This window comes from Eucyclogobius newberryi, unplaced genomic scaffold, assembly GCF_026437365.1.
Source record: "Eucyclogobius newberryi isolate DKJ021-1_F unplaced genomic scaffold, fEucNew1.0.hap1 SCAF_5, whole genome shotgun sequence".
Classification (NCBI taxonomy): Eukaryota; Metazoa; Chordata; class Actinopteri; order Gobiiformes; family Gobiidae; genus Eucyclogobius; species Eucyclogobius newberryi.
Window position 1 is genome coordinate 40,447,519 of NW_027316167.1, and position 16,815 is coordinate 40,464,333.

Below are 16,815 nucleotides of genomic sequence, written 5' to 3' on the forward strand. Positions count from 1 at the left end.
AGGAGCGTGCACTTGTCATGACTCTAAAAAATAAAGCCCTAATGTTGTTTCTTAAATGAAACGAGCTGATGCGTCTCAGGTGGCTCCTCCTCCTCCTCCTCCTCCTCGCCGCTCCCCCTCCTCCTCCTCCTCGCCGCTCCTCCTCGCTCCTCCTCCTCGCTCCTCCTCCTCGCCGCTCCCCCTCCTCCTCCTCCTCGCCGCTCCTCCTCGCTCCTCCTCCTCGCTCCTCCTCCTCGCCGCTCCCCCTCCTCCTCCTCCTCGCCGCTCCTCCTCGCTCCTCCTCCTCGCCGCTCCTCCGGTGACGTGGTGCGCTCGCGGCTCCAGGGGCCAGTGGCGCATGCGCACAGGGGGGACCCGAGCAGCATCAGGAGGACTCTCACCGGAGCCGCGGGAGGAAGGACCGACGCTTTCCGCACACTGACCCCAAACATGTCCGGCTTCGACAGTAACCCCTTCGTGGACCCGGTGGACGTCAACCCGTTCCAAGTACGTCCCGCCGCCGCGGGCCCCGGACCGCGCCGGGACAACGCGCTGAACCTAAACCAGTTTGGGCGGTTGCGGCGCGGAGCCGCGGCGTGTATTTCCTGTGGCTTTTTAGTGGCTTTGAAGTGGCTTTATTTATCCGTGAGGGAAAGTTTGACGTTGTTGGGTAAATTTGAGCCGTTAAAACGCGGTAAATGGCGTGTGTTTGTGCGGCGGCGGAAGAAGCAGCTGCGCAGGTGAGAGCGACAGGTGGACGCACGTCACGAGAGACGCCATTAACGTCACGAGAGACGCCATTAACGTCACGAGAGACGCCATTAACGTCACGAGAGACGCCATTAACGTCAGCGGCGCGTGTTTGTCTAAGACTTCATCAGGAACTTGTGCTAAATAATGATCATAGTTTTACAGTGGCAGTTTGTCAAGACAAAGTGGAAAATAAAAGTTGAAAATGACAGGAAGTAGAACCGAGTCGAGTCCCTCTGTGACGTCATCAATAAGTGACATCACAACAGACACATTTGTCGTATTGTTGTTAAATGATTGTTCAAAACTATTTTGCAATTCACAAGGATTTTAGCTCTTGTCTACATTATGTTTATGTCAAACTAGGAAAAATGGGGCAAAGTATTTAGTCAAATCTTTAGTCTAATCTCACACTTTTTTCCAATAGTGTGTGACACTTTTATGAACTCTTTCTGAATGAAAAGTAAAGTCATTGTGACAGACACAGACACATAAAAGGCAGTTTTTTGGGAGAACAGATTGAATTTAAATGAGTGGATTCTCTTCTAAAATAGTAATAATAATTGTTAGTTTTTAGTTCTTAAAATGATATTGTGACCTGAATAATCACACTTATAGATCCAGCTGATCCTGATGCCGAGGCCTCAGGGCTGATGCCGAGGCCTGAGGGTCGAGGCCCGAGGGCTGAGGCCTGAGGGTCGAGGCCCGAGGGCTGATGCTGAAGCCGAGGGCTGAGGCCTGAGGGTCGAGGCCCGAGGGCTGAGGCCTGAGGGTCGAGGCCCGAGGGCTGAGGCCTGAGGGTCGAGGCCCGAGGGCTGAGGCCTGAGGGTCGAGGCCCGAGGGCTGATGCTGAAGCCGAGGGCTGAGGCCCTGCCTGAGGGCTGTAGCTGTGGCTGTGGCTGAGCGTTAAAACAGTCAAAGTTACTGATTGTCTTTACAGCTTCTGCAAACACGGTCAGATAGTTTGCTTCACAAACGGACCCGGCTTTCACGTTTAAACTCTGGTGCTTTGTCTGAAACTGTCTTAGTTTTAATGCGGATGCCCTCCCAACAGCGTGTGGAGCTGGTCATGTGACCAGATGAATCCATCATGTTGTGAAAGTGTGTTTGTTCTGCTTTGTCTGTGTCAGGACGCTTCAGTCACAAACGTCACCAAAGGAATCAACGAGAATCTGGAAGACTTCAACCCTTTCTCCGCTCAGGACATGGTCAGTGCTGCACTCCGCAACGTTCAGTCACACGTTCAGTAAAGCGTTCAGTCACACGTTCAGACTCACGTTCAGTCACGCGTTCAGTCACACGTTCAGTAAAGCGTTCAGTCACACGTTCAGTCACACGTTCAGTAAAGCGTTCAGTCACACGTTCAGGCTCATGTTCAGTCTCATGTTCAGTCACACGTTCAGTCACACGTTCAGTCACACGTTCAGTCACACGTTCAGTCTCATGTTCAGTCACACGTTCAGTCACACGTTCAGTCACACGTTCAGTCACACGTTCAGTCTCACGTTCAGTCACACGTTCAGTCACACGTTCAGTCACACGTTCAGTCACACGTTCAGTCTCACGTTCAGTCACACGTTCAGTCACACGTTCAGTCACACGTTCAGTCTCATGTTCAGTCACACGTTCAGTCACACGTTCAGTCACACGTTCAGTCTCATGTTCAGTCACACGTTCAGTCACACGTTCAGTCTCACGTTCAGTCACACGTTCAGTCACACGTTCAGTCACACGTTCAGTCTCACGTTCAGTCACACGTTCAGTCTCATGTTCAGTCACACGTTCAGTCTCACGTTCAGTCACACGTTCAGTCACACGTTCAGTCACACGTTCAGTCACACGTTCAGTCACACGTTCAGTCTCACGTTCAGTCACACGTTCAGTCACACGTTCAGTCACACGTTCAGTCACACGTTCAGTCTCACGTTCAGTCACACGTTCAGTCACACGTTCAGTCACACGTTCAGTCACACGTTCAGTCACACGTTCAGTCTCATGTTCAGTCACACGTTCAGTCACACGTTCAGTCACACGTTCAGTCACACGTTCAGTCACACGTTCAGTCACACGTTCAGTCTCATGTTCAGTCACACGTTCAGTCACACGTTCAGTCTCACGTTCAGTCACACGTTCAGTCACACGTTCAGTCACACGTTCAGTCTCACGTTCAGTCACACGTTCAGTCACACGTTCAGTCACACGTTCAGTCTCATGTTCAGTCTCATGTTCAGTCACACGTTCAGTAACAGTATCTTTTGTCTGAAACGTTTGTGCTTTTCATTCTCATTGTGATGTTGGTGTTGTGTTGAGACGGCACTGATTGTTCTGCTGGTGTTAGTTTCACTGATTGTTCTGCTGGTGTTAGTTTCACGGATTGTTCTGCTGGTGTTAGTTTCACTGATTGTTCTGCTGGTGTTAGTTTCACTGATTGTTCTCCTGGTGTTAGTTTCACTGATTGTTCTGCTGGTGTTAGTTTCACTGATTGTTCTCCTGGTGTTAGTTTCACTGATTGTTCTGCTGGTGTTAGTTTCACGGATTGTTCTGCTGGTGTTAGTTTCACGGATTGTTCTGCTGGTGTTAGTTTCACGGATTGTTCTGCTGGTGTTAGTTTCACTGATTGTTCTGCTGGTGTTAGTTTCACTGATTGTTCTCCTGGTGTTAGTTTCACGGATTGTTCTCCTGGTGTTAGTTTCACGGATTGTTCTCCTGGTGTTAGTTTCACATCTGACGCTGTCTCGTACTGAGGACTCTTCAAATCAATGTCCACTTCGTGTGTCCAGGGACAGTTCTCTGTGACCGGGACCACCATTCCCATCACCGCGCCCACTGCGTCCCAACCTGCGGTGCTGCCAACGTCTGTGGAGCAGAGTGCAAAGGTCAGTGCCAGGTACAACCCCTACGTTGTACTTGTACTTCAGTCTATGTTGTACTTTTACAACATAGGGGCGGGGCGTCGGCCCGCCCCGGGGCGGGGCCATGCTGCAGCCCCATTCATCTATTCTTTATCAGAAGTACTTTGATTCATTATTGTAGAGGCTTTTAAAAGAATGAATACTGAAGATCCTGGACAGTGCTGATGTCACGACTCTGGTTTGGAGGAGCCTCAGGGTTTGTGTGAAGGTGGAGTTATGGTCAGGTGTGGAGCTGTGTCCGCTGGCAGCAGGTGAGAACTCGCTTTAAAGATGCCCCGCCCCAAACTCCACCCACCGCCGCACTGTCCCACACGTGCTACAACAGAACAGGCTTAAACTTCTGAATCAAGTCTGAATCAAAAGAGCCAGAAATGACAGTTACAGACTTTTAAATGCTCCAGAAAAACTTTAGACAAAACTTATCATTAAATATAAGAGCAATAAATGCAATGCTTTTGTCCAACATTTGACTCGTCTCGTCCATATCACTGAGTGAGTGTGAGGAGGAGCTGAAGAGGAGCTGAAGAGGAGGAGCCACACAATTCAACATTTGAACATCAAACTTTTTTTGTTTTCAAATGTGGGGTATTATTATCATTATCATTATTATTATTAGGCTGCCCCAAATAAATTGTCTGTTTGCTTTAACCCGAGTCAACATTTTTTAAGTGGCTCGGTCGGTAGGCAAATTCTTATTTTTTTTTTACTTTGAAGGCAAAAAAAAAGATCCAAATTTTGTCATTTTTTGAGTCGGAGTGACCACCAGGGGTCAGGCTTCAACAGTCAATGACGGAAAACGTCTCTATCAACCCGATACTAAATCTCACGATTTTAAGATATTTCAATTGACCTTTTGTACGCCGTTATCCTTTATTTTGGTAGCGAAGGCGAGCGGGGGGAACATGCGGGGGACACGGGCGCCGCCATATTTGTTGTGATGACGCTGCTGGGCGTGTTTAAATCCCAGAATGCATTTGCGTAAGTCAAATTTCACACCCTGACAGAGGGTGACACTACAATGGACATATCAGTGGCGCCGACAAGAGCAAATATTACGAAAAGTCTGAGGAATAAAGTCTGGCGGTAATGCAACAATTGGATGCCAACCGCCATAAAACAACAACAACAACAACAAATCAACTTGTTAAAGGCAAAATGACGCCACCTACACGTGCTCTGTTTCATTACAAACGCATGTGGAGGTCTGAATATGAAGACGCACTTGTGATGCGCAGTGCGTTATTAGTCCTTTGGGAGGAAAGACAGGTTTACCAGCGTGATAAAAAATATTTGACACGGTGGTTCAGGAAAGACCTGTCGGTGAGTCGGCAAAATAATTGAAAAAAAAAAGATTTTGAAGTTTTTTTCAACAAAATGCTGATATGTTTTTCAGTCGGCTAGTTTCATAGCGGGTCGCTCGGGTTACGGCAAACAGACATATTATTTTTGCTCAGCCTAATTATTATTATTATTATTATTATTATTATTATTATTATTATTATTATTATTATTATTATTATTATTATTATTATTATTATTATGTGTTAAAGTAGATTTAGTGCATTTTAGTTTTATAAACTCTTATTATAAAAGAAAATCACTTCTAAAAATAATTTGTTTACTGCAATATGTCTTTGTCCAAACTATTCAAAAGTGTTTAGAATAAAAAAAATATCAGTCTAATATCGTTATTGGTCCAAGTTTTTCCCATAACATCGTCCTAAATGTCCATGTGCAGCACTAGTGCAGGTGTCACTGCTCTGCCCTGGTGTGATGCTCCTGTAGCAAAACACTGAAATGATAAGAACAGAATCTCACAATCTTTAGATCATTTTGGTGTTGTCTCTTTAGATACTTAATATATCACTTTGCATTCTATGTATTTTTTAAATATATGTATCATTTAAGGGAGTGTCTACAGAGCCGCGGCGAGCGGCCGAAACTGCTGCGCTATTTGACCGCGCCAGGTTAGGGTTAAGGTTACGGTCAGGGTTAAGGTCAGGGTTAGGGTTAAGGTTAGGGTTAGCCATGAGGCTATATGGCAATGCCGCGGCTCCTGAAACTGCTGCGCTATTTGACCGCGCCACGGCTCTGCAGCCACGGCCATAACTTAATAGAGGACAATCAAATAATTTTGCGTTAATGCAATAAAATTGACAGCTCTCATATTTTTTACTTTTACCTTCTGCATGTTCTTAAATATGCTGGTTTTTATCTTCAAGTAATGTTACTTCTCCACACTGGGACGTTCTTTGCTCAGATCTTGCTGATCCTCTGGAGCAGGAGATTGTGTTTGACGGTGTCTTTCTTGTCCCACACAGACCAGTGCGAGTGCTGCTGCTGTGAGTCTGGCCAAGCAGCAGGAGGAGCTAGAGAAGAAGGCGGCTGAGCTGGAGAGGAAAGAGCGAGACTTAGAGGCGCGCAGTGCAACCCGGCCCAACCCTGGAGGTCAGCACTTCAACTGCACGCCGCACACGGCACGCTGCACACTACTGCACCATATACCACACACTGCACGCCGCACACTGCACGCCGCACACTGCACGCCGCACGCCGCACACTGCACGCCGCACACTGCACGCCGCACACTGCACGCCGCACACTGCACATCAACAACCCCAAACATGCACAATAGGTAAAATCCTCTCTAAGATCTGGAGATGGTCTGAACACTTAACTGCAGCGACCGCTGCTCCTGAGGAGACGCTCCAGCAGCATTTAAGGATGGGTCAAATGCAGAGGACAAGTTCAGCTTAACTTTAACCTTTGAGAAATGGGTTTACTGACGTGCACTGGGGTTCGTCTCCCTCCAGATATCTATCAGGCCTATATTCTTTATTACTTTGCAAAATGTGCTGTTATTGCTCCTCCAGAGCCCTTGAGTTTGATACATCTCATGAAGGTTGAACATTAAGATTCCAATCACTGCCACAGATCAGGGTTCCCTCAGAGTGGTTTACAATCAGGTCCATGACATCAGCATAGATAGTGATATCGCCCCCTGGTGGAGCAGACACATTTAAAAGAGTTAAAACCGTTCCTTTAAAGGACAAATATTATGCGTTATTGGTATTATCAGCCTTTAAACATGCTCTTAAGTAAGTTTGGCATCCGTTTTAGAAAAATGAAAATAAAGTTACAAATAAACAAATACAATTACATTTTGATCTATGCTGTTTTCCCCGAGACAACCTGCGTTTCAGCACATTTCAGGCTGTCCTCACTTCCAGGTCTCACTACACAATTGTACTGATCGTGATTAGACGGGAGAACTGCACAGAAGGAGTTTGGCCATGATTCATGGACTTAAAAACTTAAAAACCAGAAAAGATTCTCAGAGCCACATAACAGATCAAGAAAACGTCAGTTATCGAGGAGATTCAGAAAAAATATATGTCCTTTAACGTATTGGCTCCCTACGCGGGGGTCACGATGCCTGAGCTGGGGCTCACGAGACGACTGTGAAGACGTTGATATTATATACATATAATTAATATAGCTATTTTTGTGAAATTAAGTCAAATTACTTGATAAGCCGATTAAATAAACACAATCAAACCTGATTTTCAAGTTTTTGCAACTTGAGATGATGATGACAGACGACAATGTCATTTAGCAGTGGGGGTCCCAGTGGGGGTCCCAGGTCGGTTTTACGGGTTTTGGTTGTCCCGACTTGAAATGTTAACGAACCCCTGCTTTAAAGGACACACATTGTGCAGGATTCTGGGTGAAATCGAGCCTTGTGGAGGCGTCTGCAGAGAGGCCTCGCCTCCTGGAGGTCTCACACTTACATCATTGTCATTGTGGTAGAACTATGGACAGCACAACTGATTATTTTAGTCCTTATTCTGTAAATTGGGAGCTGAAAGTAAATCTGTTGTTGCTAGCTTCTTTGCTAACAGCAGGGGGAGATAAAGGGCACTTGACTCCTCCCACAATAATAACTTTTCTTAACACCTTGACTCAGAAACGCTGTGTATTCATGAAGTCTGTATCCGTGATGAATGTGTGAGTGTGACGACGTTTGTTCTACTGCTGTTAATTCAATACAAGTTAAGATATCAAACAGGTACAAACCGATTATTGAGCTTCATTAGAGTTGTAGACTGTTGCAGGAGCAGATTTCTTTCTTCACACTGCTTCACACTCACTGCTAACATTCCAAATGCTGTGATCTCTTCTGCAACTACAGTGAAGGAGAACAACTGGCCTCCTCTGCCCAAGATCTTCCCAGTGAAGCCGTGTTTCTACCAGGACTTTGAGGAGGAAATCCCTGAGGAGTACCGGAGGATCTGCAAGAGGATGTACTATCTGTGGATGTGTGAGTCTGCTGTATTAGTCCTAACTAGAGCTGTGGAGTTTTTGGGGCCATGAACAATGTAAACAAGGATGAAGGTGCTGATAACCGATATATTTAGTGATGATAATTGTCCCAGCGACTTATTAAAATTGTATCCTAATTTTGAGTGAAATTCTTATTTTGACCCTGTGAAAAATATTGAACGATAGCTCAGTAGCGCCACCTCAAAAAGCAATTAACAATCAGGAAGTCGGCCATATTGGATCAAAGACGGCGCTGACTAAAGTGCACCTCGTCATACTTTAGGCATCTCCTCCTACAGTTTGAACATACTTCATGTCAGGACAAGTACAAAATTAGATTATGACCCCGCCCTAAACCCCACAGGTAGTCGGCCAATGTGGGCGGAACCCAATTTGTTCATAATTTTACATTGCATACTTTATTTTTTTCCACCTTTTTTAAAATGTATATATAGATATATCTATATAGATAGGTTCGCCGTTTGTTCAGAATATATATATCTATCTGCAAGCATGTTACTGTGGCAACCTGATAAATATTGCCATTGACTTATATTGCGTGTTGGTTTACAAAACTTTTGAATGGGTTGAAAAAATGTACTTTGTCATAAACGGGTGAAATTTGGCACACTTATTAACCACATCACACTGAACATAAAATCCCATGGGGACATGACGCTATCACGACCCGTGTGGTCAGGAAAATGTTAGAAGTGTCTCTCATTGCGCTGAATGAAGTAGTAGGATGAGAGGTGGGCTCTTTGCCGTGGCTCGTGCCCTGCAGTGGGTCCTTTAATGCCATGTGTGGCATGATGAATTGTTAATAGGAAAAGGATCTGTTTATGGTTTATTTAGGGGACATCTTTAAGACTGAAAGTAAGTTTGTACAACACTATTTCTGATAAACTAGCCTACTATTGAAGAAACGGACAGTTAATATGCATGGCTGTTAGCGCCTCTTTCACGACTCATTTACATGTCAGCGTTGGTCTAGGATACAGACATATTCACTCTACAGCAGCCAATGAGAGAACAGAGGCAATGTTTATAATGTTGTGGTAGCATTTCACGGGCTAAGCGCTAACTACACCAACAAAACAAAGCATCAAAACGGACACATGTCCAACAGTCGGCACTCAGACAGGCCCCCTCAGATCACAACTCTTCACACATAAGATTTCCTTCAATCGTGACTCCAAACGATTGCAGCAACATTATTATATTCACTGCGGACAGTTTCACTTCACACCCCCTGATATAGTCTGTAGATGCAGTATATGGCGTTTGACCCTGTGCACCACAATGACCCAATGAAACGTTATTTGTTTAAATGATCTTTGAGAATCTCAACACAGCAGTCTGCCTCACACGTGTGTGTGGACAGTCAAAAGAACTGTTGAGTCATTTAGTGAGTAGTAACTGGTGCTGCAGGTCATCAGGATTCACAGAACTGTTTTTAAAATTCTCAACTTATACGTAAGTTATACTTACGTATATGACCATTTGTGATACCTTTGTTCCATGTGTCACCTGACCTGTGTTTGGTGGTTGTGCTTCAGTCCACAGTGCCACGCTGTTCCTGAACATCCTGGGCTGCCTGGCCTACTTCACGGCCGGCTCCACCACACACGGAGTGGACTTTGGCCTGTCCATCCTGTGGTTTGTGCTCTTCACTCCTGTGGCCTTTGTGTGCTGGTACAGGCCTGTGTACAGGGCCTTCAGGTACTGCTCTGCTCCTCATACATTCACTTTACAGCTCACATATTGTGCTAAATGAACTTCTCTCCTCATCAAAAACATACCTGGAGTTATATTTAGCTCCAGTCACACAGTTTGATCCTGTGTAGAATCCTCTCCCTTCTTCAAAATGTTCATCCAACATCACAGTTAGAGCTCAGAGATCTCCTTTAGCTCCAGAAATGATCACCAGACTCACATTTACAACCACATAATATGTGTTTGATCATATCTATTTTTGTGTGTGTATATATATATATATATATATATAATGTGTACACGTGTGTGTGGCAAAGCAATAACCTCTCTCTGAAGAACAGCTGCTAAAGTTCCACAGTGCAGCTTTAAGATGGCGCTCGTCTCTCTGCAGGTCGGACAGCTCCTTCAGTTTCTTCTTCTTCTTCTTCGTGTTCTTCTTCCAAGTGGTGGTGTACATCATCCAGACGGTGGGCATCCCGGGCTGGGGGAACAGGTGGGTGTGGCCATGTGCGGTAAAGTCACAGCACATATGCCAGGCTCCATGTGCAGCTGGCCTCAGTGTCGTGAGTTCAAATCCCGACACTTTGCTGCATGTCCTCCCTTCTCTCTCATCCATTTCACACTGGGCTGTCCTGTCTAATAAAGCCTACGAGCAAAACAAATCCTTTAAAAAAAGAACGAAACAGAATGATAAACTCATGTAAACAGATCCATCTGACTGTTGTTGACAAGGACAATATGAAAGGCAACGAATGTGGCAAAGACACAAATGAATGTTTGCATGTTCTGCATGTTCTGAATGTGGCGTAGGTCTCCTCTACAACTAGGCTCAATGGACTTTTCTGGTTAAATAAAACGTAAATAAAATAAATAAATTGCTCTGAAAAACTGTCCTCACAGTGAGCAGATAGCTCTCCACAAACCTGACTCGTACTTGGCCTGGCGGAGGAGCCTCCCGTTTGTTTCCATGGGAATATTGGGCATTAAACACATCTATGTCCATGGAGAAAGTTCCAAAGAATGGTTTTAACTTTATTTCCATGGACTCAGGCAGGAAAAGGTCAGATTTTCTTCCTTTAACCAAAACCAAAATCAGATGTTCTTCTGTTCACTTGTAAATGACCCACTGTCGGCCATGTTTTCATCTTCATTCTCTCCTTATTCTGCTCTAACATCCTGGACAGTAGTGCTGTCCTGGAGCAGACACTTTCAGAACATCTGAGCTGTGGCTGAACAAGAATATCTCTATCTGAGAGAAATGTTCGGTTGTTAAAATGTAAATATGCTGCTCTGATATGTGGCCAATAACTCAGACTTTTAAGATCTTTTTCTGGGCCTTGCTTCGGATTTTAAAGTTCACAAATAAACTTTTCACTTGAGTAAAATTGAAGTCTGGGCGTTTAAAGATAGTCCATCACAGACTCCCCCATGTCCACCTCCTCTTCCTCTGCACCACCATCACCCGGGACCTCAAGTGGGAGCCCACCATCAGACTACAGCGCCCTCTGCTGAGAAGGTGTTCGTCTGCAGACTTCCATCTCTGCAGGACCTGTACGTCTCCAGGACTCTGGGACGAACAGGTCTGATCACTGTTGACCCTTCTCATCCTGGACATGGACTATTTGAGCCACTCCCCTCAGGCAGGAGGCCACGCCCCTCAGGCAGGAAGCCACTCCCCTCAGGCAGGAGGCCACTCCCCTCCCCTCAGGCAGGAGGCCACTCCCCTCAGGCAGAAGGCTCCGGTCTATCCGGACCAGAACCTCCCGCCATAAGAACACCTTTTAGGCCTAAATATGTCGTAAGAGTTTGACTTTCATTGTATCTGGGACTAAATTACTTCATATAAAATAATAAGAATATTCTCCGTATTTTGTTGATTGTTGATTTTTTTTTTTTTTAGGATCAGAATGTTCTTTAACCTTTTTAAGGCTGAACATATTTTATCAAACCCAGTGGTGTGTGTCATATCACAGAAATGAACCACACTTTTATTGACACAATCTTCAGCTGTTTGCAAAGGAAAAGATAAAGTCTAATCTGAAGCAGCCAAACTCAAAGTGCAGCACACGTCTGACCCTGTCTGTCCGTCTGAAACAGGCCCTTTTTGTGTATGTTGTGCGCGTGTTGTGTTGTTGTGCGCGTGTTGTCGTACAGTAAAGACTTGTGTGTTCTGTGACAGCGGCTGGATCGCAGCCATCAGCATGATCCAGGCCAATCTGGCTGTGGCCGTCACTATGTTGGTTGTCGCCGGGTTCTTCACTGTCAACTCTGTGCTGGGAGTCATCCTCCTCAAGATGGTACTGAACCTGCACAATACACGCACATGCGCACATGCACAATACACATGCATGCACACACGCACATGCACAATACACATGCATGCACACACGCACATGCACAATACACATGCACACGCACATGCACATGCACAATACACATGCACACGCACATGCACAATACACATGCATGCACATGCACAATACACATGCACAATACACATACACATGCACAATACACATACATGCACAATACACATGCACAATACACATACACATGCACAATACACATACATGCACAATACACATGCACAATACACATGCATGCACACACGCACATGCACAATACACATGCACAATACACATACACATGCACAATACACATACATGCACAATACACATGCACAATACACATGCATGCACACACGCACATGCACAATACACATGCATGCACACACGCACATGCACAATACACATGCATGCACACACGCACATGCACAATACACATGCATGCACACACGCACATGCACAATACACATGCACACGCACATGCACAATACACATGCACAATACACATACACATGCACAATACACATACATGCACAATACACATGCACAATACACATGCACATGCACAATACACATACATGCACAATACACATGCACAATACACATACATGCACACATGCACAATACACATACACGCGCACATGCACAATACACATACATGCACACGTGCACATGCACAATACACATATATGCACACACGCACGTGCACAATACACATGCACAATACACATGCACAATACACATACATGCACAATACACATACATGCACACACGCACATGCATAATACACATACATGCACAATACACATGCATGCACACAAGCACATGCACAATACACATACATGCACACATGCACAATACACATACATGCACACACGCACGTGCACAATACACACACATACATGCACGCACGCACATGCACAATACACATACATGCACATGCACAATACACATACATGCACACACGCACATGCACAATACACATACATGCACACACGCACATGCACAATACACATACATGCACACACGCACATGCACAATACACATACATGCACACACGCGTGCACACACACATGCACAGACACACACATATATGCACAATACACATATATATACACACACACACACACATTGTCATCTCGCTCTCTGTGTTTTGTTCTGGATATTTTAATTTTGTGTTTTTATCTAAAACAATTTTAAAAAGCCTTTGGTGTGAATCTTACTGTCATATTCCATCAACCAAACGCTGCATTTTGTAAAGTTTGTAATTGGATCAGTTGTGATACATATACATTATATTCTGTCACACTTTGACCTCATCACTGCTGTGTTTGCTTCAGGTTCACTCAAAGTACCGGAGGACCGGGGCCAGCTTCACTAAGGCTCAGCAGGAGTTCTCTCAGGGCGTCCTGACCAACCGCACCTTCCAGTCCGCCGCCACCACGGCAGCCTCCGGCGCTGCCCAGGGAGCCTTCAGCAGGAACTGACCTGGGCCTGGAGGGGGAGAGCGCGGGAGGGAGGGGGAAGTGTGAGGGAGGGGGAAGTGTGAGGGAGGGGGAAGTGTGAGGGAGGGGGAAGTGTGAGGGAGGGGGGAGGGCGTGCTCATTTAAACATAAACGGCAGCGGTGCCGCCCACGTGACATATTTTCAGTCCGATCTGGCACAAGCCGAAGACCTTGACTCTAAACAGAACCCAAGATATAAAGGGCGGTCTTCCCCCCCCAGACAGATACCACTGGGAGTCATCCTCCTCAAGATGGTACTGAACCTGCACAATACACATACATGCACACACGCACATGCACAATACACATACATGCACACACACACATGCACAATACACATACATGCACACACGCACATGCACAATACACATACATGCACACACGCACATGCACAATACACATACATGCACACACGCACATGCACAATACACATACATGCACACACGCACATGCACAATACACATACATGCACACACGCACATGCACAATACACATACATGCACACACGCACATGCACAATACACATACATGCACACACGCACATGCACAATACACATACATGCACACACGCACATGCACAATACACATACATGCACACACGCACATGCAGTGACTTCTCTTCTCCCCCCCAGACCGATACCACTCCCCCCCCCCCCCCCCCGACCGATACCACTTCCCCCCCACACGGACACACTGTTTTAAATTTGTACTGAAAGTACTAGTGTTAGGATGGTCATTATTTTAAATATTATTTAGAAGTTCAAGTAGTTACTTTTGAGGTTAATACTGCAGAATCTGTGTGTTTGTGTAACTGACAAATATGACCATGTTATGGAACTTTTAAAAGCTTAAATCCACTTTTTTAGCTGAAAGATTGTTTTCAGTGGCAGAAAGTCATGTGATCACAGGCAAAGAGGCGGGGTCTGTGCTGATGTCATCAAGAACTATGGAAATGTTTAAGATTCATGTAAGTAACTGACCGTCCAGAGCCGTGTGTGGCGGGTGAAACGCAGCGGCTCAGTTACAGTAAGCGGTATCGGTCCTTAGTATCGGTCCGTAGTATCGGCCCCACATTCACGAGTACAAGTACAAACAAAAGTAGATATCTGATATTGATATTGGTGCATCCTTAGATATGTCTTTTCTGAATGATTGTTGCTCTTTTCTGAAGGTTTCTTGTGAATAATGTAAAGATGCTGCTTATTATTCTGACTCTCTGACACGAGAGACGGACGTGGGACATTGAAGAGCAGAAGAACACAAAAGTGATTGTAATATTTGATTCGTGCCGCGCTCCTTTCTCTGACACTGTAGTTACTTAACGTTACTGTACTTAACGTTACAGCGCCGCCCTGTGGTGGGTCTGTGCCTTACACTGTTCGCTTTAGCCTGGTGCCTTTGGAAAGAAGAACCAAACTGGAGGTGTTAAATGATCATAGTTTCGAATCTTTAAAGTTTATGTTGGGCTCGTTTTTTAATGTTTATAGCGGTGTGTAAATATTGGTCTGTTAAAATATGGTATTTAAAGATGGTTCTTGTGATACTCGTTTTTGTCAAATAAAATGTTTCTTGTCTCAATGAAACTGTCCTTGGTTTCCTCAGTTTACTTTGTCATATCTGCATTATTGGAATATCACAGTTAGATCTGATCTCCAGTAATCTGATTTCTGTTCACATTGGGAAATGGAGCAAAAACAAACTAATGTGGCAAAGACAAAAATGATAGAGAAAATGCTACAGATTGAGTTATTTAAAAATGTATTCTACGTTCTCAATAATAATACTTTAAAAAGCCAGTGATACACGCGCGTGTCATCAGCGATTTTGAAGATCATATTTCACATTATTGGATAATCTGATATGTATTTATTCTCTAGGCTTGTAAATGTACCCACAGATAGAATATATATTGCATGTCTTTATTATATTTGTTGCAAGTTTATGTTTGTGAATTCTATTCAGTAACAATGGCAATAAACGGTTGTAGTTGAATATATACATTTTTATTTAAATTTCAGTTGCAATTCACGATTTCATGTACAGAAACCTCAATCCACGTGTCAATCGGGCTGTTTATCCTGTTAAAACTTCAAATGTGGTTGAGTTTTCACCAAAAGTGTAAAAGTAGACGCGCGTCAGACGTGGCACAGCGCCTCCTGGTGGTGTGTCCTCACAGCGCCTCCTGGTGGTGTGTCCTCACAGCGCCTCCTGGTGGTGCGTCCTCACAGCGACTTGTCTTCAAACGCCTTCTTCCACGCGGGCATGATGTGCTCGTAGATCTTCTCAATCTGTCACACCAGAGATGAGAAGAAGACTTTGAACATGTATTTACAGAATACTGAATACTGCACTCAAATATATTCTGTTACTTTCTCTAATCAGAGAACTGTATTCTGAATACTTAAGATACTTTACACTTGAGTTGCAAAACACGACACAGGATTAAACCGCATTTTGAGTTTGGTCTGAATTTATAAGATATGATGGTATTGCACATGGTTAAGTCAGTATTGTGAGTGTTCAGGACTGACAGTGTTTGTTATAAAGTCTGACAGCAGCAGAAGGAAAGACCTGCGAAACCTTTCCTTCACACAGCGAGGGTGGATCAGTCTCTCACTGAAGCTGTTCTCCAGAGCGGACAGAGTGTCCTGCAGGGGACAGAATGCCCTGCAGGGGGCGACACTCATGGTCCAGCATAGATGTGAGTTTAGCTAGGACCCTTCTTTCCCCCACCTCCTGCACCGAGTCCAGAGCACAGCCCAGGACGGAGCTTTGTCCAGCTTCTTCCTCTCCCTCTCTGTGATGCTGCTGCTCCAGCAGACCACACCATACAGGAGGGCTGATGCCACCACAGAGTCGTAGAAGGTCTTCAGGAGTGGCCTTGTCACTCCAAAAGACCTGAGTCTCCTCAGGAGGTAGAGCCGACTCTGGCTCTTCCTGTACAGTGCGTCTGTGTTATGAGTCCAGTCCAGTTTGTGGTTCAGATGAACACCAGGTACTTGAATGAGTCACTCTCTTAATGTCCCGTCCCTGGATGTTCACTGGTGAGGGGGCAGTGGGGTGCGGAAATCCACCACCATCTCCTTGGTCTTCCCCGCGTTGATGAGGAGGTGGTTCCGCTGACACCAGTCCACAAAGTCCTGCGCCAGTCCTCTGTACTCCACATCATCGTCGTCTGTGATGAGTCCGATGATGGCAGAGTCGTCAGAACTTCTGCAGGACACAGCTGTCCATGTCGTGTCTGAAGTCTGCAGTGTAAAGGGTGAAGAGAAAGGGCGTGAGGAC

At 45.2% G+C, this 16,815-nt stretch overlaps 2 protein-coding genes across 2 annotated transcripts in view; one reads left to right on the top strand and one right to left on the bottom strand.

Annotated features, from left to right (window-relative positions):
• Nucleotides 1-380: 380 nt before the first annotated feature.
• scamp2l (secretory carrier membrane protein 2, like) lies at nucleotides 381-13,539 on the top strand. The gene is made up of 9 exons (XM_072465619.1): nucleotides 381-486; nucleotides 1,860-1,937; nucleotides 3,510-3,605; nucleotides 5,963-6,089; nucleotides 7,834-7,962; nucleotides 9,524-9,686; nucleotides 10,072-10,173; nucleotides 11,860-11,977; nucleotides 13,366-13,539. Exons 1-9 carry the CDS (start codon nucleotides 430-432, stop codon nucleotides 13,510-13,512), a joined length of 1,017 nt encoding a protein of 338 aa, XP_072321720.1. The 5' UTR covers nucleotides 381-429; the 3' UTR covers nucleotides 13,513-13,539.
• Nucleotides 13,540-15,518: 1,979 nt separating this feature from the next.
• plaat1l (phospholipase A and acyltransferase 1-like) overlaps nucleotides 15,519-16,815 on the bottom strand; it is a 34,906-nt gene continuing 33,609 nt past the window's right edge. The window contains exon 5 of the mRNA XM_072465443.1: nucleotides 15,519-15,818. Coding sequence (XP_072321544.1) covers nucleotides 15,753-15,818 — 66 coding nt within the window. The 3' untranslated portion in view covers nucleotides 15,519-15,752. The remainder of the gene's footprint in view (nucleotides 15,819-16,815) is intronic.

Bases quoted from the DNA above. Each gene is read 5' to 3' on its own strand.
- scamp2l (XM_072465619.1), top strand. From the start codon at position 430: ATGTCCGGCTTCGACAGTAACCCCTTCGTGGACCCGGTGGACGTCAAC. The intron at 487-1,859 runs GTACGTCCCGCC...TGTCTGTGTCAG, and splicing joins TGGACGTCAACCCGTTCCAA to GACGCTTCAGTCACAAACGT. The intron at 11,978-13,365 runs GTACTGAACCTG...TGTTTGCTTCAG, and splicing joins GAGTCATCCTCCTCAAGATG to GTTCACTCAAAGTACCGGAG.